This window comes from Amblyomma mixtum, chromosome 8 (assembly GCF_055824585.1).
Source record: "Amblyomma mixtum isolate Tamu chromosome 8, ASM5582458v1, whole genome shotgun sequence".
Classification (NCBI taxonomy): Eukaryota; Metazoa; Arthropoda; class Arachnida; order Ixodida; family Ixodidae; genus Amblyomma; species Amblyomma mixtum.
In genome coordinates, this window is record NC_143019.1 from 54,814,261 (window position 1) to 54,837,624 (window position 23,364).

General features: G+C 47.6%; 1 protein-coding gene across 1 annotated transcript; it reads right to left on the bottom strand.

Annotated features, from left to right (window-relative positions):
* Positions 1-291: 291 nt before the first annotated feature.
* LOC149332475 (GTPase-activating protein skywalker-like) lies at positions 292-18,013 on the bottom strand. Its single transcript, XM_089558084.1, has 11 exons — positions 17,919-18,013; positions 16,629-16,794; positions 15,523-15,855; positions 13,934-14,050; positions 13,735-13,845; positions 11,547-11,640; positions 10,140-10,202; positions 7,269-7,387; positions 6,137-6,376; positions 2,560-2,918; positions 292-427 (listed from the first exon to the last, which is right to left on the bottom strand). The coding sequence occupies exons 2-11, from the start codon at positions 16,764-16,766 to the stop codon at positions 292-294; spliced, it is 1,710 nt and encodes a 569-aa protein (XP_089414210.1). The 5' UTR covers positions 16,767-16,794; positions 17,919-18,013.
* Positions 18,014-23,364: the final 5,351 nt, after the last annotated feature.

A 23,364-nucleotide genomic window follows, 5' to 3' on the forward strand; every position in this document is an offset into this window, starting at 1 on the left:
GGCGCTGAATAAACTTCATGAGGCTGCTTCATAGGCGCGAATTAAATAAAGTCAATGGATCGTGAATAGTCCTAACGATCTTTGTTCAGGCACTGGACATTGGAAAAGCGAGTATTCAGCTCGCAAATCATATGAACGATGTAAGATACGCCCGTCGTTACAGTGCCAGCGTAATGGATTGTACCGGACTACAATAGCTGAATGAAAGGCAACGAAGCGAGATGTAGAAGTGCAAAAGAAGCTAGGGTAAAACGAGGGCTAGAGGTGGCAATGGACGTCGTTGGTTCCAGATCACGCAAATCCGACCACCTCGAGGATGCGGATGACGAAGTCCTTGCTGCTGGCCAATGGCGCGTTGTCGAAAGTGTCGCAGTGCTCGGTGCGACCGTTCTCGAGGGACCCGTCTATGTACAGGCCCATGCCGTTCCTGCGCCATAGGAGACGTACTCAAAGTTAGAAAACTACGCGAAAGCTTTGTGATGCTTTAGCAATATGCTCTATGAATAGACTCGCTTATATAAGTGATTTCGCAGAAATAAATCATTACGAGGGCGCTTAGTTGTCATTATGCGATGACAGTGTATTAGCATGAGGCCCTTTCCTGGCTTTTAATTGCTTCTTAGTCGTAGCCGGCAATTTTCATTTTTTCCTGCATCATTCTCAGTCATATTCCTTTTTGGCGAGTCAGTAAGAGCCTCTAATGGCTCTTACTGTCTTCCGTTAACAAAGCGGGTCCACGCGTTTAACTCGGGAACTAAAAAAAGATAGAAGAAAACCAGTGTTTGCTTCAGATAGAGGAGGAAAAAATAAACCTAGAAGCCAAGTTTGATGACTGTAGATAAATCAGTTAATTAATTATAAGCAAAAATGTCCAAATTGCGGCGAAATAACGCGGATGTCGACATAGCCACGGGAACGACGTGCCGTCACATCCACCGGAAGTCGTCAAAGCATACTGAAAATTGTCACAGAATAGTCGGAAAAATGTCGGATTTGTGTCGAATCAGATGAAAAGAATGTGTAATTAAGCGTAATTAGCACTTAAGATCCCCGAAAGATGTCAGGAAGCAGGTGCCAGGTGTACATACAACTACGTCGGACGTCGCTTTCTTTTTTCAAAATGGGGCTTCTAACACTGACTTATTAATAATAGTCATGCCTTTGATAAAAACGAACCTAAGCGGCTGTTGAATGAGCACGCGAAGACGTAGTACCGCACAGTGCAACACGATGAAAAATCAGCGTGCTGACGCGAGACACAACAGAAAGTGATCATGACAACGGGCTAATCTTTAGTCGTGTCCTCGTACCGGCAACAACTAGCCCAATATTGAAAAGTAGTGCCGATTTTCAGGGGGTTCATAAGCCAGAAATTCTATTGCCGGGAAGTAATAAAAATGATAAGTAAGCGGAGCTCCCCGAGGAGAGTCAGGTGAGGAGTAATGTTTACCATTCTTGAAAGGTCGGCGACCCTCATCTGAGGAAGGACCACGACCATACCCAAAAATCCTCGATAAAATCGGAGGTAGCCGCGATTCACGGCCGGGTACTGATTCTCATAGAGTTTCTTACTATTACCTAGAGGGAAAGCTGGCGGCGCTGCACTTCAGCCACCATGGACGCTCAAAGCATCAAGGGCCGGTGAGCTACTTGGTGCGGGACAATCGTATTTTTTGGGGAAACACTGAGTGAGACTACTGAGATGTTTCATACTGAAAACGCTGTTCGTGTATACGCAGACGACTTTGGCGCGATAGCAGTGCGCAAAAGCCATAATGACAAAAACGTAACAGCACATGACGCCGATAAAAGGTTTCTCTTTTTAGAAATGTTATTAAAAAACCTCTTAAAGTGTTTAAGCAACATTTTTTAAACATATTTCCTTTTAAAAGTGCGCCTATTAAGCACAAATTATTAGTTTTGTAGTGTTCTATATTTGTCCAATAGGAGAGCTAGCCATCTCTTATTTGGGCAAACTTTGCATTTACATGCTTTCTGCTCATTCGTTGCAATCATTAGGCAGGATATTGAATGTTAGGGCATTCTTTATTATCGAACAGGGTTTATTTTTGAATCAATTCTTTGGCCAAAAGTTGTGGTTCTGCAGTCGGTAGTTCAACGGCCCATGATGATTTGATTTGGTTTATTGGGTTTAACGTCCCAAAGCGACTAAAGCTATGGGGGACACCGTAGTGAAGGGCTCCAGAAATTTCGACCACCTGGGGTTCTTTAACGTGCACTGACATCGCACAGTGCGCGGACCTCTAGAATTTCACCTCCGTCGAAATTCCGCCGCCGCGGCCGCGATCGAACCCGCGTCTTTCGGGTCAGCAGCCGAGCGCCGTAACCACTGAGCCACCGCGGCGGGGCGCCATGATGCTTTGAACGCCCATGGTGGCTGAAGGGGTCTTGAGGGGGCTCCACGCAAACTCCCATAGACGGGGCGGTAGCTTTCCCTCTAGGTAATAGTAAGAAACCCTAAGCTGACTCCCATTTTCACATATTGAAGAACTAAATAGTTCTGAGTAACGAAGAGATTCTGCGATGCCGATGTATTACCCTGCGCCAATCTGAATCATGTGCTGGTTGGCCGAGAGGAACAGCTTCGAAGAGTGGGGCACATCCAGAGTCGAGTTGACGCCGACCCACTCGAAGCGCCTCGCTTCCGGCACGAACGTGAACAGGAACGTCTCTCCAGTGCCGAAGTAGGGGGCTCGCCTGCGCTCCTGCCATCTGGTGGAGCAGTAGGCACCGAAGCGGTCACCCCGGGTCGTCAGGATCGCCAGCACGGTCGGTTCCCGGGTGTCCGTACGCAAGTAAAGGTTGGTCAGGCTGGTGCCGTGCCTGTTGGTCGAGTAGATGACTTCCGGCCGCAGCGTAGTGATACGCGGTGGTAGCCAGTTGCACACAGTAGACATCTGTGGGGGTACGATTCGCCCAAACGTGAGAGACATGGGTGCTCCTGGGAGTTGTAACATTGATGAAAGACTTGTGGAGATGAATCGCAAACACAAGTTGTCTTCGGGTCTCCACAAATTTGGTGACTACGGACTTCGCGTCTTCGTTCTCTGCTCCTGTCCTGCTCTTGCATCAGCCGCTTCGCTAGGCCTACCACTGCCCGGAGCTCGAGACCCCACCTATCTTTCATCGTGTAAGCCCTAACCATGGATCCCTCCACTCCTGTACCGTTTCCGTCGCCTCTCGCGCTGCCACCTCATGAGTCCGCGGGCTCCGCCCTCAAGCTCCCCGACTTCTGGTCATCGGACTCGGAACTTTGGTTCCTCACCATCGAGGCCTTGTTCCGCCGGCACCGCATCACGTCCGGGTCATCAAATTTGTGGAGATGAATCGCAGACACAAGTTGTCGTCGGGTCTCCACAAATATACTTGGCAGGACGCGCTCAGCCAGGCGGGAACGGGACAGCGTGCTGGCGGCATGCAGTTAAGCAGCCACGAAATCCAGTCTGCGCGTGCTTGGCAGGCGTACTGGGACTGTTGTCATCTTCTGCGGCCGGACCACGATGGCACGCTATAGACTCATTTACGCCCACTGCTGGAGAAAATCCTCTCCAACTCTTCTTTAACTACGTCTTGCGTCGGCTACGGGGTTTCCACTACTCACAGCTTTATTTAACCCACGTGCATTCTGCACTGTACCACGCATGCGCAATAAGCAGCTGCCCCAGACCAGCGGTGTAAGGCTTCGCCCACAAGGATAAGTTTGAAAAGGTTTATACTGGGAAAGTTCCTAATCTCATTTACTCACCTGATTCTCTGTTGTGCCCTTCCTTGTGTACTTTCGTTTCGAATACCCTTCATTAACCCAAGAGACCACTGGCTATCTGTCCTCCAAATTCGATGCCCTCTACTCGTGTGACCATTTGGGTAATATGTAATGGTCATATTTAAAACAGCGCTCAGTCAATGACAACTTTCCCTGTGTATATGCGCCATAAGTACGTAACCGCGATTCTTTGAACTTCCTGCGTAGTTGGGCCCCTCAGCTGTGTTCATGAATTCTAGACGAAAAGCCCGGTACGTGTAATGAACACTACAGACTTAAGCTCAGAGAAGAATGAATGCAAGCGTTGGTCTACCTTCTCTCCTTATTTCCGCCCACAATGTAGAATACCGAGGAAAAATGATGGTCGGGGTTTGGCTTTAACCCATCAGAACATCATCTTGACGGACCATAAGAAGGCGCCCAGGTCGACGCTGACAGCGGCATAGTCTTGTCTAGTGTCCTTGTAAATGTTTCGCGATGCAAAATGGTGCCTTTAAGTTTTCAAAGCGAATCACGTAGTTGGCACGTCGCGATGCAACCTGTCAGCGTCATCCTGTGTGTCCCGTGTGCCTTGTCAAATCATGGTGGCGTTTGGTTTGCTAAACCCTCCACCCCCATCTACTACATCCTCGAGGATTGATTTCCTTCTTACCGCACCCTCTTGCTCGGCCATCGTGGTGCTCCCTTCTAGTCATAGTCATATTTAGATCGCTACCCGCTGCTGCATTAACTATACACTCCAAACACGAATATATGGAGTAAAAAGAGAATGAGCTCTCTAGCGCATTCCCTCTGAGGGACAGCATATGCTATCGAAGTTCAAGAGCAGATTTCGATCTCTAAATATACGGAATGCTTACTCTTGACAAGTGAGGTGTATTGCCACTGCAATTCATGTTAACTTGATGCAGTCAGCAACGGGATGAGGCTTTCAAACACGCCACCGATGGTCTTGAGGCTAACAAAGAGGAAGTTTAAATTCAATTTTTAAATTCAGTTCATTCAGCACGGTATCATAGTGCTAGGTTTGGTTTGGTTTATGGGGTTTAACGTCCGAAAGCGACTAAGGCTAGGTGCACGGCAAAAAAAGCCAACAAAAATCGTCGGCTTAACGGGAACCGCGCCCCCGCAACAAACGATGGCGGAGGCAGCGGTGCCGCATTTTCTTACACTGAACAGAAACTCACCAATTCGAGAGAAAAAAAAATTTCACAAAAAACAGTTCAAGACATACAGAATGAAACAAGGAATTTTATCATGTAGGTATACAGAGTATGTAGACAATCACCTTTAAATACTCATTATCTAACGGGACAAAAAAAAATGATGTGAAGTGACGTGCAGAAGCACTAACTGCAAGAAAAACTGTGGTCACAAGAAAATACAAGTTAAGGAAAAACACAAACAAAAGCATGAAAGAAATTTGACATCAAAAATGATGTTTGTGCGAGGCATTGCTGTTTCCATTTTTTAGCTGTAAGGGAAGGGGTGCGGATGTTTAAGGAGAGCGTTTTGTTCAGAATATACGGCAGCTGATGTTGTATCTTTTACTGTCTATAATTCGTACGGCTGGGCGGAATGTACCAGGGAGGGATGGGGCGAAGTGGTCTTGTTTTTGCATTAGGTCTTAGGTTTGCAATGTCTTGTAGCATTGTGGTGAGTGTTTTTCTTCCTTTTATATACTGAAGCTCGAGCATGTATTCATAAATCCGATTCGCTGCCACAATTTTGAATTCAGTGAACAGATGTGTAGCATGCGAGTCATATGGAAGGTTAGTTATAATCCGAAGGGCTTTCTTTTGCTGCATTTGTATCTTGTTGATATTCGCATCTGTTGTGGTTCCCCATGCCAGTTGAAACCTGTTAAAATCTTCGGAAGTTCGCAAGTTTTGAAGAAGGAATTTTTTTCTGTGGCGAACCGTAAGTATTGCGCATTTTTAGTGATGAAGAGGTCGGCGTTCCTGGCTATGTGGCCAACATGCCACTCTATCCCACGTACTCAGGGCTTGCCCTCGGGACTCCCCTCCTCGAGGTTTGCAGCTCTCGAATCCAGACCAGTGGGAGGCCGCACTGCTCAGTTCCGACTCGGACACACAGATCCGGGTTGTGACAAGAGCCCCAGAAGTCGCCGAACGCCACGGACTAATGGCCACTTGATGGGGCTGTAACCCCACACCATCAAGCTACCTTTGTCGACGAAAATAAAGTTTATCCTCCTCCTCTTAGTGATGAAAATCTAGCAGATTAACGGAGTGCCCTAGAGGAGAGCATACTTGCTTTTTACTCCTTTGTTGTTTATATTTCTAAGTGTTGACAACGATGAGTACTCGGCAGTGTCCCTACCGCTCCTACCTGCTCGACAGTGAGGACCTCGGAACGAAAGTTGGCCAGAGGAATGATGCCAACCGAGACGGCCCGCGTCGGGCCACGCCCGCAGGTCTTGACCGCGAGACGCGGTACGGTCACCTCCGTGCGGCGACCAGAGACCGAAATGGCGCTTTCAGAGCTAGCTCGCCTTCGTACGCTGGATCGGCTCCGGATGTACGCCTCAGACTTCAGAAGCTGCTGGTTCAGTAACTTGCCACTCACGCCCTGCACACCGCGAAATCAGAGGCTTTGTGTATAACACGTTTTGTTTGATCATAGGTGCACTCATCCTGCTGGACTTTAGCTGTTTCTAAGACCAGAAAGTCCACGGTGGGTAGAGGGCATATAAAAGCGAATTCTTAGATGCCTAAACTTGAATAAGCGGTGACAGATAAGGTACTGTGGTGACAAACGTATCGACAAAAGAACTTGGCTTCGCCTGGGACTTCTGCGAGTCGAAGACCGTGTTTCGGCACAGGGAGTTGTCACCGTTCAGACAAAAGTTTTCGTGCGTCAACTAAGTGCAGTTTCCTTGCTTAAGCTTCCACTGGTAGCATTATTATGCAAGATTCAGAGCGCTTCCTGCTCTGTATAGCACTGCAAAAATCGCGAATTGCTGATTAGTTGCTGAAAAAAACACGCGGGCACCTAATTCCAATATGCGTTGGCAATGCGATAGGATTTGAAGTTGTTGATGCCTTTGCTGTATGTGATTGGTAGAAGTTAGGAGACACAGGGTTTTGGGGTTTATGGGGGTTTACCGTCTCAAAGCGACTCCGGCTATGAGGGACGCCGTAGTGAAGGGCTCTAAGTTGCTCTTTCCGAACTTTTCTCGTACACCACCTGGCAAGGTTGGCAGGTGGTATGGTGACGTCGCGTTCATCCAGCAATGGGATTTCTCAGCTCTGTGCCGCCACTGATGACGTCACTACTCGCCAGCAAATCAGAATTCTTCAGGAAAGCGCCGGAGGGTCTCCGCCGGCTTTCTGCACCGGTGAGGCTTCTGGGCTATCGCGTAACATCTCGCAAGACGTGAGGAATGAAGACAACCGAGCACAGAGAAACGGTGCGGAGTAGCCTGCGGCCGTGACTGCAGGCGCGTAATGCGCATGCGCACCTGGATGCTGTAGGCGGTCTTGAGGAGCTTGTCCACATTGTAGGGCATCTCCTTGCAGAACGCTATGATCCGATCCGGGAAACCGCCGAGGTCATGGCCGCCTTCTCTCGGAGAATCCACTGCCGAGGAGAAGTAGGGGACTGAACGCGACCTACTCATCTACCCGGCATCATATCTTATTGATTGTGGTTCGCAAGGTTCACAGACCACACCAACGAATCAGGATCCGAGCTATCAAAGCTCACCGAACGTGTGTAGTGATTTCAAGTGGCTTGCAACCAATAGGTAGCCAACTGTGATAGCTTTTGCTAGGCCTATTGTGTCGTATGGTATATACAGGGTGTGTCATCTAAGACTTGACAGCGTTCTTAAGATAGGATTTTTGAAGTTAGAGGAGCGCTTTTTTCGGCATAGCATTCTCAAAGGTGTAGTACAGCTAAGACGTGCTAAGTAGCAGGCTGGTTCACTACTATAGAATATTTAACTTTTTAACTATATTTCTTTTAGGCTCACTAATTATTTAGAGACGTGTAGCCCACCGTAATTAATATCTATATCAGTTTTTACAATTTCGAAAACGCGGTTACTCTCGATGCTGTGGCCCAACGAATTTTGGCTAAAACGCGCCAAAATACATCAGCTTTCGTGAAGCTAGCAGGCAAAGCAACCTCTGCAGTGTACGTCGCTCTTCGAAATAGGCAAAAATTTTTGGGCCACTGCCCCAAGGGTGTTTTCGAAATTGTAAAAAAGCAAATGGATGTTAATTACGGTAGGCTGTACGCCTCTCATAATTTGAAAAGTTTAGTATTCATTATTAGTTAGCTAGATTGCTAGTTAGCACGTCTAGCTAAGTTCTGACGTACTACACCACTGGCAATGATATGGCGAAAAAAGGATTCCAAGTCAATAAGTCTTTTTTTAAAAAAATTGCGTAAAGTCTTAGCTGACACACTCTATTAACACTTCTTTCTGGGCGAGTTGGTGCATACTTGATTTGAAGAAAATAGCGCCAGAGCATGCAAACCACGAAAAGACAAGGACGAGACACAAAGCGCTTTGTGTCTCGTCCTTGTCTTTTCGTGGTTTGCATGCTCTGGCGCTATTTTCTTCAAATCAAGACACACTCTATGTTACGGCGTATGGTGTTTAAAGTCCCGAAGATGCTCTTGGGTTATGAGTGGCGCCGTAGCGCTTAACTTGTGACTAATTTTGATCAGCTGACCAGCGGGGGTGTTTAACCAGCACTAATATCGCACACGCCCATGAATACTTTCATTTCACCTGTACAGGGGCGTGACCGCCGGGGTCGGGATTTCATCCCACGATGAAATACTTTCCAAATCCGTGTGCCCATCTGCTGAATGTGGCATCTATTTGAGTGCCACCGAATGGGAGACTCAGCATGGGAGCAGGAAGCCTTAAAGGGACTATGAAACAAATTAATTGAGATTACGTAAAGATAGGCAATCCATCACTCGTCACCCCAGCGAAAGAATTTTCGAGCTAGCATGAATAACAACGAAGTTATAGACGATTAAAAATCACGCTCCTCCTCTCCCCCCTCAACTCATACACGCGGAGCACCAAGAAAAAATAAAGAAAACAGCTCCAGGACTGGGCTCCGCCCATGAATACGTCATTCGCTGACGTTCGGTTTACGACTTCCGGTTGTCGCACTCCCGATGAGCAGCGTGCGTCGGCAGCGTCTCTCCGGTCTCGGCGCTTTCTTTGCTCCCGAACTCCCGGCAGAAAGAGGCGGCAGAGGTAAATTGAAAACATATGCGTGAAGGCAATGCCCTGGCCCGCGCTTGCCCGAGGGGGTCGCGCGGCGCCTCGAGCAGACGATTTTCACCGCTACCGGAAGTGTGCCCGTGACGTCGTAGCTGCCGCGGCTCGAGCGAATGACAGCGTGTGGTGGCCTACCGACGTCATGGGACTAGTGACGTCTGTATTCCCGGTTTTGGTTTCAAAATCGCTCCCTACGAAGACACCAAACGGCCCGCGAATTTTAAAAAACGCGATTTTTAAAAAGCCATAATAAATTGCCGGCTCAGTTCCGAAGACTCATACTTGGTGTCAGTGCTTCTGAACATAACTTCTAACATTTACAAGCGGCTTTTAATTCTTTTCATGGTCCCTTTAACGTCCTGACGTCATTGGTAGCAGTCTTTCAGTGCCCTCGCTTTTGTCATCCGTTGACGTGGTTTCATCGCACTACTCAAGATTTTTCTAGAAACTAAAGCGCCCAACAGATCAACGTTTACCGATGGCACTGGAACTCAAGCTAAATCCTTGAATGGGGCATTTGTCACCTCCGCAACAGCAAAGGTGACATGTTCGAGGAGCTAAATTCTCGCTGAAAGCCACTGATAGCGCTACCGCATTCTGATCAAAAAACCGATTCAAGGACAATTTGGATTCTAAACACAATCTAAGTCGATGAAAGATCGAAAAGCAACGAGAATCGCGTAACAATTTTCCCATTAATCACAATGCACTACAGGAGGATACAACTAAAGAACGAAGCGGAAGATACTCCTCAAAGGAATTAAGCCCGTCCAGCCAATGGCGTCGACCGATTTTTATTACGCTGCGGAATTAATGCGATTAAGCCGTGGTTGATCCCGTCATCGGCCACTCTCTGCACTGTCACGTTTGGATGTCCAAGGGGATTAACTAAGGCGTCATTAGAATTCCACTTTCAAGGAGATTTGCAGTTTCGTTCTTGAATGGCATCAGGCTATAATCATTCAAATCTTCGGCACACATTGCACACTTCCTCTTGCACACTTCCTGGCACACTCCGTAAAAATGAAGATTTTACTGCATTCTGTATCTCCGCAAAAAATGTAGGGCTACGCCATGGCTTACCTTTGCTTCTTCCTTTCTTGACGCTGAAAAGTCGCGAGAATAGCGACTTGGTGGGGTATTCGGCTGCAAGTCAGAAAAAAAATACCGACGATTACGTTACTTCCTAATGCGAAATTTGAGCGCAGCAAATAAGCTGTTTCACCTTTTCGATAGTGAGTCAACCCCAGCTGCGGAGTTGGTTTCAGGGACAACGCCGCCGATGCCGACACAAACAATATGATACCCTCGCTTCCGCAGCGCTAAGAACCAGGTCTAGCCGTGGGAAAGTGGTCACGTATTCGTCGACGTGCCGGGGCCTACGTGAAATAACCGGCGCGTCGGCAACTGAAGAGCACCCTATCCGCCACACAAGAACAGGGGGGGGGAGGGGGGGGGGACCCTTTCCTCCTCTTTCTGCATGGCGGCGACGGTGTTCTATGCAGTCACGTTATCTTGACTCTCTAGCGGCGTCAGCGGCATCCAGCGGTATCAGTCGGTCGCTGCTAGCGCTGGGGGGATGAAAGGGGGGCGGAGCTGGTTACGAGGCCGACGACAACGCCGACGACGACGCGAAACCCAGGAACGGACGCCAAAGAGCTGCGCTCTAAAATGTATCCAGAACCTCATCCGCGCGTTCAGAACCGTGTCTGACACCTGTGAATCACTAACGGAAATCGGTGAATATAGCTATATTACTCGGAAATTATCAGTCAAAAGCAGGAGCATGGGAATGAATAAAAGGAGATCATGTTGGAGTGCAAGCTAGGGAGGCATACAGAATCTGTCTTCTACATTATAGGCACTCTATATCTAAAATATAAACTGAAGCGTTTATTACGTGAAAGGTAGATTAAAGAATTAATGGCCAGCATCTTAGTAGCCATCGGCTATTTTGGTTTCTTTATGGAGTTTAACGTCCCAAAGCGACTCAAGCTATGAGGGACGCCGTAGAGAAGGGCTCTGGAAGTTTCGACCACCTGGGGTTTCTCGTGTGGCTGAAATAGATGGGTTGGCTTCGGGAAGGCAGTGTTACTTTATTTTTTTGTTGTGATGTGCCCACTAACAGCCAAAGGCCTTTTTACTGTGGTGCTCAAGAGCAGCGAAAGAGAAAAGAACAATGAGAAGAATAAGAAAAGAGTAACAAAATAGCAATTACGGCAATGCAGACGATGACAGTAACAATGAATGATATAAACAGTTAACAGTGAAAAGGTGTTAGAGCTGCAGTGAGCTGGACTGGCTTCGCCTGAAATATTTAAAATCCTGACGAAATATATAAGAACCACATGGTTCCATGGCGTTATACGTGCACATCGTTCGCGCAATGGGGCTTAATTTTAACGGTGACACTTCGGTATTTAGTTGGTTGCCATTCATTTATCGGAGTTGTCTTAAAAACAAATGGGGATTGGAGCGTTCGCGACTCACTGGAGTGGTCCTTAACATACAGGATGAGGATGGCCATGGCGATGCGGTACAGCGCACGAACGCCCTCTATCAGGAAGCAGTCCATGGTGCGAACCTGAGGAGCGGAAAAGTACGGTGGAAAGTTGAAGGGACAAATATTTCGTGCGAAATCAACCTCACCAGCAGGCCCTTATAAAAATAGTATATAGGCAGTCTATAAACTTCTTATAGAATCTGTTGCCTTCCTACAGATATTTCTTATTGTCTATTCATACTCTATAGACTGTCTATAGAAAAAGTCTGTTAAAAGTGTATGGCCATAAATCTCTTGTCTATAGACTGCATATAGCATTTGTATCGCTTATAGACCGTTTTCTAGGATAGAGACCGTCTATAGACTTTACAGACAGAAGTCTGTAGGCAGTCTATAGACTGTCTAAAAAATTTTTTTGTAGGGCGTGGGGGGTGAACCCCGTAACATCGACTGGGAATTTGAGAGACGAGATGCCTTCATGGTGTGAGGTGTTTTGCGCACATTAGCCGGCACTGTTCAACATGAACAAAATTTAATTTGAATTCGTGTGGCAGCGTTCTACTCAGCAACTTTAGCCAGTAGAACAAACTATTCTCTCGCATTAATTGCATTCCATTTGAACCGCTCAGAGTGCCGGTCCCGAAAGCAGCTAATACGTGGAGTCGCCCGAGCAACTGCCGGAGGACGAAAATAAAAATTCAGTCGAATAGGAAGAAAATTGACATATGTAGCTGCCCTAGCCATACAGATGTCCGCACGTGGCCTCAAAACTCCTGATATAGCTGGCAAGTTGTTCCCTGCTGCCGCATTTTTTCTCTGGGCCTTAAAAGGAAGCTGCACTACTTTTTGAGAATTCCGCGATATTCAAGGATTCAAATCTATACAGGCTGTACGTAAATAATGTCAAGTGCTCGTGCGCTAGTATTTAAAATAGTGATGTAATCGACAGTTGAATTTCAGGATTCTCCTCAAAGCATCGGAACAGGCAAGTTCGGTCCGACGTCACGGAAGGTAAGATTTCAAATTACCGCTGCCGTCAACCACACCGCCCCGTGCCTCGTTTGATGCTGCCAAAGAACTCTCTGTGGGCTTTGCCTTCAGTGGCATTTGTTTTTTTTTTTCCTTCAAAGCAAGTGCTTATGCCTTGGAAACATAAACTTGCCGGCCATGACGATTTTAATCGGCGGTTACCTTGTCATTTATAATCCTAGCCCAAAAGATTTTCGCATGCTTAACGTTCAAGTTTCACATATTCGACTTCCTTAAGCTCATCAATTTCTAAAAATTATGCCGTGGCTCTTTAAGAAGCATGAAGTGCTCAGATGCTTCGTACGGATGATGAGCCCTTCATCGCGTGTCATTCACTTGAAATCTTTTTAAGTTGTTTTATCTCCGCATTTCAAAAGGTCACTTTAGTCGTCGCTTAGAGCTAGCAAATAGTGCGTATCAGCGTATTTGCTATGAAATGTAGAGCTGAACAATGCAATCAAATAATCAAGAATGATGCATTTTATGAACAGTGTTATCCAGGAAGAATAGAGAAAATACGGATTTCAGATTAAAATCATGGAAATGCACTGTTAGGACGACGATTCGGGAGCTGGGATCTAACGTCACAAACACAACACAGAGATCAACGCGCACCCAGTGTTCAGTGAACAATAAGCTAGCGCCGGTTCGCTAAGTGTGCCGGATCTTTCCTGGCCCAAAGTAATCTTCCTAGGCATACGCCAGCTGGCACAAATAAAAAATGATGTTGAAATACAATATTAAGCTATTCTAGCACGTACAGTCGGGGACAAAAGTTTCTGGACCACGTAATCTGCAAATGCAGCCGATAGCTCTGTTATTAGCCGCCGGTTGTAGACCACACTTGTGAAGGTGAAATTCAATATCCGCTTCTTTCACTTCCACAAGTGTGGACTCCATGATAGTAGAGCTATCCGCTTCGTTTGCGGACCACGCGGTCCAGATACTTTTGTCCCCGACTGTACAAACAAGCAAACGTAGCAAGGAGCGGCAGAAAGTTGGGTGGCCGGTTGAGATTAAGAAGTTTGCGGGTATACAGGGGCCGCAGCTGGCAAAGGACAGGGTTAGTTAGACATGGAAGAGGCCCTTTCCCTGCACGGGGCGTAGTCAGGCTGATGATGATGATGAAGAGCGCGTACCACGTACCAGATGGTAGAAGGGGAGCCCCCGGAAGATCCAGAGCTGCCATGTGCGGAAGATCCTCTCCACCTCATCCTCACGTAGAACGTGGCGAACCAGCCGATCATAGGTCGACTTCTAATCATGCAAATAATAAATGCGCTCGTTAAGGCTCGTCACCAGACTCCTTCCTTGAGATGGACATAAAATCAAGAGGGCCACCCACCGCTAAATGCTTGGTCAGCCTCATCAGCGTGTGGGTCGATGTGTCGTGCATCAGACGTGTCTGGCTCACGTGCCGTACCACGGTGCCGTCGACGAGTGCACACACACACTCGTACGTCTGCGCAAGCAGAGGGTGAAAGGCATATGCGCTGCCACATTAGAGAGTTTTAGCGAAGCGTTATCGCGTACGATCGCCGCCAGCAACCATCTGCGCATTCTAAGATGGCAGCTGGTGGTAGCAGTGTACGACAATGCAATTCAAAGTATACGATAACTATACGCTGAGACTTTCAGTTCGGTTAGAAGACTCAGCTTAGCCTAGGCTTAGTGTCACCGCTCGGAAAATAACCCAGTAAAGCATAAATTAAAGCATTATTTATATTTATGCTTTTGATTGTCTGTGTGTTTTTTGATTGATTCTTTTTTTTCTTTTTTCTCCCCACCAATGTGAGTCATGTTGAATGTACTACTCCCCCCCCCCCCCCGCCCTTTTCTCTTATGTAATACCCCACCAGGGGCCTTTAAAGGTGAAATAAATGATGATGATGGTGATGACAGCATAAACCGGCAAGCATAAGCCGACGATAATCTTGATGATGATTGCCATGATGATGGACATTTTGCCGAGAGAGCGACTGTGGCCAAAAAGCGTGAAAAATTGTTAATCCAGACCTGGACTAATATGTGAGAGGAATACAGTATTAATACCACCGAAATAAAAGTTGATTATGATTGTTTCCCTGTGTTCGGAGGGTGGAAATAGAGATTAATTTATAAACTTGAGTGCTGCGTAGGTATGAAATAAAGTCAAATAATTCGTGAATTCCATATTGGTTTGTTTTTTAGCAATTCGTTTGAGCTTTATTGTGACAAGAAACTATCAAGAAAAACTGCCCGTCAATTTAGCGTGCTTAGGACAAATCCGCATTAGAGGTCTCCGGAATAATTTTGACCACCTGGGGATCTTTAACGTGTGATGTCAGTGCACGTTAAAGACCCCAGGCGGTCGAAATTATTCCAGAGAACTCCTCTACGACACCTCTTTCTCTCTTTCTTCTTTCACTGCACCCCCCCCCCCCTCTTTGACCCTTCCCTTACCGCGTGGTTCGGGTGTCCACCTAGATATGTGAGAAAGTTACTACGCTATTTTTTTTTCACTAGCACTTCCGTTTTCACATCCGTTTCGGTTCGAGGCTCGGCTCTCAAGATGAAGCAGGCTTCATTCTAAGATTGGTGAAATCGAGCTTAAGGTTCGCCTTAAGGGTATGACGAGATAGCTTTAATGGGTTAATGCCCATTTAAGCGGAATTGATCATTCTCTACATTACATTCATAGATCGCTGGGAGTCCTCATACCCCTCCTGGCACAGTGGTGCAGCGGTTAAGCGATGCACCACTGTCTTGCGATGGCAGTTGTTGCCATCGGTCGGGTTGTGAGACCCAGCCTGCTCTTCCCGAGCAACCTCAAGGTCACGGAGAGAGGCTTCGGACAGACAAACATAGGCGAAACCTGAAATTGGGGGTTTTAGTGTTCGCACACTAGAATAAACCTGCGGCCCTAAGGATTCAGTCATCCACAAGCAAACAAACCTGTTCCTCAGGCAGGTAGTGCAGCAGCAGGCAGGTGACGGGGTGTAGGATCGGGCAGTAGGTGACGAACGGGTGGCTAATGGACACAATGTACAGCACCCGCTCGGCACGTCTATGGCCCTCCTCCGTGAGCAGGTAGTCCTCACAGAACATGGGGTCCGCAAACGCCGGCAGGCTCGGAGGCCATAGGCCACCAAGGGACTCTTTGACCGTACTCTGGTAGTAGTCCAACGGTACCGATTCTTTCATGTGTCCCTGGCAGAGCTTGAGCCACAGCTGACCCCTCCCCGGATGGTCAATGGGCCAGTGCTGGGTGCGCACGATATTCTTCGCCTGCACCGACACAAGCACAAACAACGAGAACAAGAAAACCTGTTGACAAACAGTGCTGACAAGAAACGATTGCGACAAACAACACGAACAAAACATCTGCTGAGAATTCAGGCAGTGAGCATTGCGTTCTCGCAACCGCAGTTCGTCCTCGGGCTTAAACATTTTGCCCTAACAACGTCCTCTCGATTTTCTGGAGATGGTTGGATAAAAGGCGTCTGCACGCCGGACCTCCAGATGGAGAAGCACCACGACATTCTACCTGAACCACCAAAGTTGAGCCGAATTCGCAGAGTAGCCGGCGGGCACATATAAGGAGGCATTGTCAATGCGGAACCTCTCGCTATTTTCTGACACTTAGGTCTTCTCCATCCGCACCATACCAATTTTAGCATGCCAATTTTAGCTCGTTTTCAGAGATCGGCAAGTTCAGGCAAAAGTAGAAGCCAAGAGAATCTCAGTCGTGTAATGCCATCACAGGATATGCGTAAAAAAGGCGACACGAAGACAGAAGACACGACAGGACTCTTGCTGAAATCTGAGTCCCTACTCCGTCACCGTTCCCACAGTAGTATAGCTTCCGGGCGAAAGAACTTGCCCGTTATACGGATAATCCTAACTGGACCCATTCAGATGAGGCTCGTGTTTTCTAGCAAAGGCTGATTACACTAATTAACATGTGTCGAACAAGTATAAAAAGCCAGCCCCAATGAAATATAACTCACTGAATGTTGTAAACAAAAATTTTTTAAAGAGCTTTTCTCCGCATCTCTTACTTTCTTGATCTTTCCTTCCTTGATGAAATGAATGACGTCGGCGCAGGTTTTCGTGATATGTGTAGGTGGTGCAGGTGCAGGCAGGGGCAGCTTGCTTGCGTCGACAAACTCCTGCTGGAAGCACTGAGGAAGCGCCATCTGCTGCTCGGGATACCAGCTTCACGTCCTGCAAGTGTAAAAGGAAATGCAGGTTGAATCTCGACTCGAAAGGCACTTTTTTTTTAATAAGCACCGAACACACTAAGAAGTGACGTTCTATATGCCATAACCTAAACTCCCCTCAACTAGACCCACGAACTCTTATTTCAGGGTCTTTTTCCCTGCAGCAACTTGAAAACTCGTTCATTTTAGAAAAAGTGAGACGATTTCGGTTCCCCAAATTCGCGGTTGCTAAAACTGTCATCAAAGCCGCCGCTTTAGCAGACGATGCTCCCAAAAGCGGAAGTCAGGAGAAAACGAAAAGAAAATTCATGTTCAGAGCAACGGCAGACTCTCAGTATTGCAAATTCAATTTTTTCGCTCCTGTCGCATGTTTTGCGGAAACTTCCTCGGCAGCAACATCGCTCGTAAGGAAATCTCGGTTCTTGAAGGCATTTACTGCGGCCGACAAAGGGATTACTCGCGTCTCCCTTAACCCCACCGAAGTTAAACCTTTGGTCACAGAGCACATCATTGTGCTTTGGAAAGGTGAACCCCAGGTCCGGCATTAAGCATGTCTTGAAGAAATTTCTGTTGGTAACAAAAAAAGCTTTAAGGGCGTGAAAACAGTGACAGTAGCACCCGCTTCAGAAGCTCTTTGTGCACGTCGACCATGATCGGAACGCTTACAGAGAGCAGCGGCTCACGCTGCGTCTATTAAGTTCCGTTTGCCGTTTCCCCAGTGTCAGTGGGAAAGGATTACAGCGTTGATGAAATACAAAAATTTAACACTCGAAACTGTGTGTGGACGTTCAGACAAAAACGCTCTTGGCCCTCCAACAGAGCGTTAAGAACGATAATTTACGGCGTAATCGACTCAGTCTGGCTGAGTACTTATCCTCCAATTCACTTGGCTGCTGAAACGCAGTTGTCCTCCACCGGTGTTGGCATATGTTCATTGATCGCGGAAAATCGTGCAACCGCAGCTCCCAATACGTACACATATCCTAGACCTAAGAAACAGTACCAAATGGGACATCATAGCCCCAGTATATTCTGTTGCCTCGTTGTGCCTTCCTTAGAGGCACCTGGGCCAAATTTCACGAAATGACAAACAGAGCAAGACGACACACAGACCAACCCTCCGTTTACCTGGCTATAGTCGTCGTCGACGTGGGAGACCTCTTCAGGATTACGAAGATACCAGCCCAGCTGCCAGCCCGAAGGGGGTTGTCGGTGACCAGGCAGGGCCAGTGAACAAAGGCTAAAAGCACGCTCCTGGTACGTTCTGCCCGAGTGCGGGGACGCCGAAGATCTCTTACCTTAAGCGAACTAAGAATAAATAGCTTATAGGCTTCATAACCAGCCGCTGCTTGGAAGAAAAGCACGGCTGAAAGGAGCCTCCTTGATGGTCTCTGCGTTCCTCTTCTTTTCACTCGTGGCCACCAGCTGCACGAGCTACCTGCACAGACATCTTGTTCTAAGGTAGCAGTGGTCAACATCGATAGAAAAAAAAAACTAAGAGGGAGCGCAACAGCAGGGTTCAGATTAAACTTTATTCTACGGCCAGAGACGTTAATGGCAGCCCACCTGAGCCGTCGTGTAACTGAAATTTGTTGCAGATGTAGTTGTTATTCTTTGGCGTAATTGTCATGACCCAGTCTGATGGGCGCCAAGTCAAGGCAAGTCAAACCAAGAGCCAAGCCAAAAGCGAGAGAAAAGGAGAGAAGAAGAGAAGAAGCAGAGAGAAGAAAGAATGTTAAATGAAGAACAAAAGTAAAAGACGGAGAAAAAGGGTGAGAGAAATGGACATGACAGCTCTCGCCGAATATAGAGTCGACGAACGCCACCTCCCGCGCCATCATGTGGCAGTGGCCGGGGTGATAAAGTGCGTCGATTACTTTAGAAAACAATTTGATGCAATGCAGTTGGTGCAATATTTAAAGCTTGAAGGCCGTGCGGAATACTTAAAAATTTCAGGGGGCACTTTGACTGTTTAAAGTGCGTAGAGGCTAAAGCGTTTTCCGCGCCACTTTGACTGCCTCTGTGGCACTGGTGACGTCACCACTGGATGTCGTCACACATAACTAAGGACTAATTACTAAGTAATGACAAATTACTATTTAAAACATAATTGATAATTAATGACTAAATACTAATTGACTGCTAATTAATGACGCTTAAGCTTATCCTTTAGGAGTGGAACTCGACAGCGTGTTGTAGCGCTGCCAGTGAGTCCACGGAACGTCACCACCCGTTCGGCGCGATGCCTTACCCTTTGAACGTAACGCTTTTTGAGGAAAGGAAATGGCTCAGTAATGCTCTCTCATCTCGGTGCGGGAAGGCTGCGGCCGCTTATCTATTTTTTCAACCAGCGTCCGCTTCGGCGGACGCGCGGATCCTTCTCTCAGTCGCAACAACAACAACAACATCTCGGTGGACACCTCAACCGCACCGTACAGGAAGGGAGGAAGTGGCAGTGAAAGAAGAAATGAAGAAAATGATAATTGTATTTGAGGAAAGGAAATTACGCAGGAACTATCTCACATATCTCGGTGGATGCCCGTCAAAAGCGTGTCACCTCTGCTGACAAGCTTCTACTGGCAGCCTTCTGTCGACAACGATGAGGCATAAAAGCTTTCGCCTTGAAACAAAAGACGTGGGAACGAGTACTACCAACTGCGAAACACCAGCACTTCAGAGCACATCAGCGTCTCCAGCCACTGAACAGTGCTATACGCTCCTCCTCAGCCATTTAGTGCTGCTGTACAGGGTCGTCCACTCTTAGTTAGAATGCGCTAGCGCATGGCCGCAATCTTCAGAGGGCCACCGCGTGCGACACAGTAGCTCATCGCAGCGAAGTGGCGCAGGAGAAGGTGTACCTGGACGTGGTGCTTCGCGTCATCTGCCACTTCGCTTCGATGCGCAGCCGTTTCAAAAGCAGTGACCCTCCAAAGAGCACGGCTATGCGCTAGCGCATTCTAGCTAAGAGTGGACGACCCTGTACACATGTAAAACTCAATGAGTGGTTGCACACACCAGTTAGCGTTCTAGTGTTTGTATCCTGTTACTGCAGCTGTGGTAACGCTCTCTAGGTTTAGTTTACTGAAGATGTTCATGCTTCAAGAGCTTTTGACTTTTCTGGAGCTTTTCACTCGTTGGCCGAAGGCATCGTACCTCGCGTTGTACCAGGGAATTCCGTTACCCATGCCCAAAATTCCTGGTTCAACTTAGCCCTGCAGGAAGAACACCACCATAGAGGAGCCCACTCCTAAGCGCACATGGAAGACGCCAAACGTTAAATACAAACCAAACATTCTCCTCATTCAACCAGAAAACATTCGCTCGTCTTAGTCCGGAAACCGCGTTGACAACTTAGTTGCTTTCTCGCTACCAAACAAGCTGGGTAGACTTTGCCGAAAGGTGAACTGTAAAGAAGCCAAAGGCCCGTCTTGCGCCCAAAAGTAGGACACCTGCTATGTTCAATGCTGGGAGTGTTATCTGAGGGCATACCGAAAAAGTGCGGTCGCATGTACACCCTTCCAATTTTTTAAAGGTATCACGCGAGAATCGACTGTTCGCTTGATCAGCGCCCTATGACGGAACGAATCGGCAAACTCGCCGCGAGTTGTGGCATGCGCACGAAGCCCAGGACGCGGCGGCCGTCGTCTGCCAGGCTGATCCTGGAGATTCGTTCAGCCCCCGACCCTTTCGTTCTCTTACCGCACTACCTGCATTTTTTATCTCCCGCTTATCAAAACCGTGGGCGACAGCAATATCCGCATACAACTGCAAACAAGACAAGAGCAAACGAAAGATTGATCGCAAGGTTCGTTCGAGAAACGCTGAGTAAAGCTGTTTGCAGCTGGGCGGCCCGTGGCTTCTCCTGAATATCCGTGGCGCGTATGCCATCAGTATTACGATCGAAGGGAAGGGTCGGGGGCTGCGCGCAGCTCCTGGAACAGCCCAGCATACGATGCCCACCGTGAGCTGGTCTTCGTGCGCATGCGGCAACTGTCGGCGAGTTTGCCGATTCGTCCCGTCATAGGGCACTGATCAAGCGAACGGTCGATGCTAGCGTTATACCGTTAAAAAAAATGGAATTGTGTACGCCGGTCAGACAGGATGATGCCTTAATGACCGGCTGCATGAGCATGCTGATAACAGACACAGCGTGTGAGCATGCTGGTAACTGATAATCGACGCCCTGCCAATACATTGCAAGAATTAAGACTGCCGACTAGAGCTCTGCACGGGCTCTGGTATGCCCGCCGGGCCCGGAAAATGCATTGCTTCTCCGGGCCTGAGCCGGGCCCGGCTTGAAGCTGCGGGCCCAGAACGGGCTGGGGCCCCGACATAGAAGTCCATTGTCTGGCTGTTGATCCAAGACTGCTGGGTAAGTGCATTTTGAGGCATTCTAGCAGCGACACGAATGAAACACGGCCATGGTGAGGGCTGAGAGAGAAGATTATTGAAGGCTTATTCGCTTACAGTTTGGTGTCTGCTATAGTTGCACTTTATTCAAGCGGGAAAACTTACAGACATTACTGGTTTTATGTTTTTTTCGAATGCTGCCCGGCATGGCTCGGAAGTGAAGGAATCCCGGCGTTAAAATCCTTCCAGAGAGCACTTGGTTGACACGGTATGAGCGAAAAATTTAACAACGTCATCTATAGACCAAGTTTCACCAGCTTCAATCAAAGGGCAATGGGCAAGTGACTGTGGACGACCGGACGCTTTGAGTGACGCAAGAAAATAAGTTAAATGTCATTTGTCAGTGGTTGAAGAACAGCAGTTAAAGACCGCTCTCGCAGGTTCGAGCACGCAAAATCCCGCAGAGGGCTGCACTGCTCCACGGTCCTTAGTGGAACTTTCTAAAACCTGACAACCGGCATATTTCAACGAGTTTTCTTTAGCCTACTAAAGTACAGATCACCGTTGTCTCGGGAAGTTCCGGCGTTATTGCAATAGACAATAAATAGAGAGAGAGAGGGAAACCCTTTAATGAAAAAGCAGAGAATTTAGCCGGCGTTTAAAAATCGTTGGCATGCTACTTTGCTTGGGGAAACGAATTAGATAGGTACATGGAAGGAGAGCGGTACGGAAAAGGTAAAATAAAACAAAAAGGGGAAAAGATATAATGCGGCCATGAAATTCGTACTAAGGTGCATCGGCTAGAAATTATGCAACATATGAAATGATGCAGTGCATAGTCCGACATATGGGCTAACAAAGTTCACAGCGTGAAGAATGGTTGAGGGCAACATGCAATGTGAAATCAGAGCTTGTCAAGATGACCAGTGTCCTTTAAATACTCTGACAAAAAGTTCATTGCATGTCTCTGTTGCATAGGGCAGGCTAGGGACCTAAAACACTGTGCATAGTCAGAGGCACCGGGGAGAGCTTCTCCATGCAATTTTCACAGTACGCACGCTCGTCAGCATATGCAGGGCACTCAAGCAGGATATGTTCCACGGTTTCAATCAAGCCGCAGTTGTCACAAAGCGGACTGTACATTTGATCGAAACGGTATCGCAGGCCTCAATAAACTTTTTTAGCTGAGTGGGAGGGATAGTGCCCTTCAAAGCAGCAGGTAAACCCCGCCGGATGGGTCCGAGAGCTTAGACTTGCGTCAGCGCACTTTCGATCGCGGACTTGAAGAAACATCTGCTTTATCTCAACTCTTAAGTCCCCGCCCCTCTTAAGACGGTTTCGTTCTATTTGAATTTCTTTCGAGGAGAAATTCTAGAGGCCCGTGTGCTGTGCGATGTCAGTGCACGGTAAAGAACCCCGGGTGGTCGAAATTTCCGGAGCCCTCCACTACGGCGTCTCTCATAGCCTGAGTCGCTTTGGGACGTTAAACCCCATAAACCATAAATCATTTCTTGTTTTTTTTTTCCTATGACTACGTGATGCATTCAACCCTTTTCTCGTCAGTATCTATTGCACACTCAAATGAACCGTCTCAGTTGATAGCGGCCACAACTTGTGTTGTCATTCTTTCGGTCGCCCTTGTTCGTTGCGCTGCATTGCCCCTTGATAAGTTGTCTGATTGATAGGAAGCAGTAACTTAAAAAAGGTAAACGATTTTCCTTCAAGGTCGCTGCAGACTAAAAACTGCGCAGGTACCTTGTTGCTGTTGTTGTTTACCTCAGTAAACATGCCACACACCCACATGAGGGGAACGTGGGGCGGGGGGGGGGGGGGGGGGTGTTGGCTAAGGTACGGCGGTGAATGCCAATGAAGTATTTGTGCGGGGAAAAAAGACATGAGGCGGCAGTTGTTGTTGTTCTTTTTGTTGTCCTCAAGAGAATGGCGCGTACCCACTGCGGGGGATTGGCCGAGACACAGGCGCTGAGGTCAAGCTGTTGTTGTTGTTGTTGTTAGCCTTTGAAAGGATGGCGCATACCCACACTGGGGGATCGGCCAAGAATCGGGAGGTAAAGGTTGCTATTCACCTGTACATAGTAAAGGCAAAAGAAAAGCACACGGGCGAGCAACACCGGGGGAGTCTACCACAAGGAGGGCAGGGAGTGAAAAAATAAAAAAATAAATAAATAAATAAATAAATAAATAAATAAATAAATAAATAAATAAA

Excerpts from the sequence above, each read along its gene's own strand:
- LOC149332475 (XM_089558084.1), bottom strand. The coding sequence starts at position 16,766 with ATGGCGCTTCCTCAGTGCTTCCAGCAGGAGTTTGTCGACGCAAGCAAG. Across the intron at positions 7,388-10,139 it reads CAAGAAAGGAAGAAGCAAAG|TGGATTCTCCGAGAGAAGGC; the intron begins GTAAGCCATGGC and ends TCTCCTCGGCAG. Across the intron at positions 428-2,559 it reads ATGATTCAGATTGGCGCAGG|GAACGGCATGGGCCTGTACA; the intron begins GTAATACATCGG and ends CCTATGGCGCAG.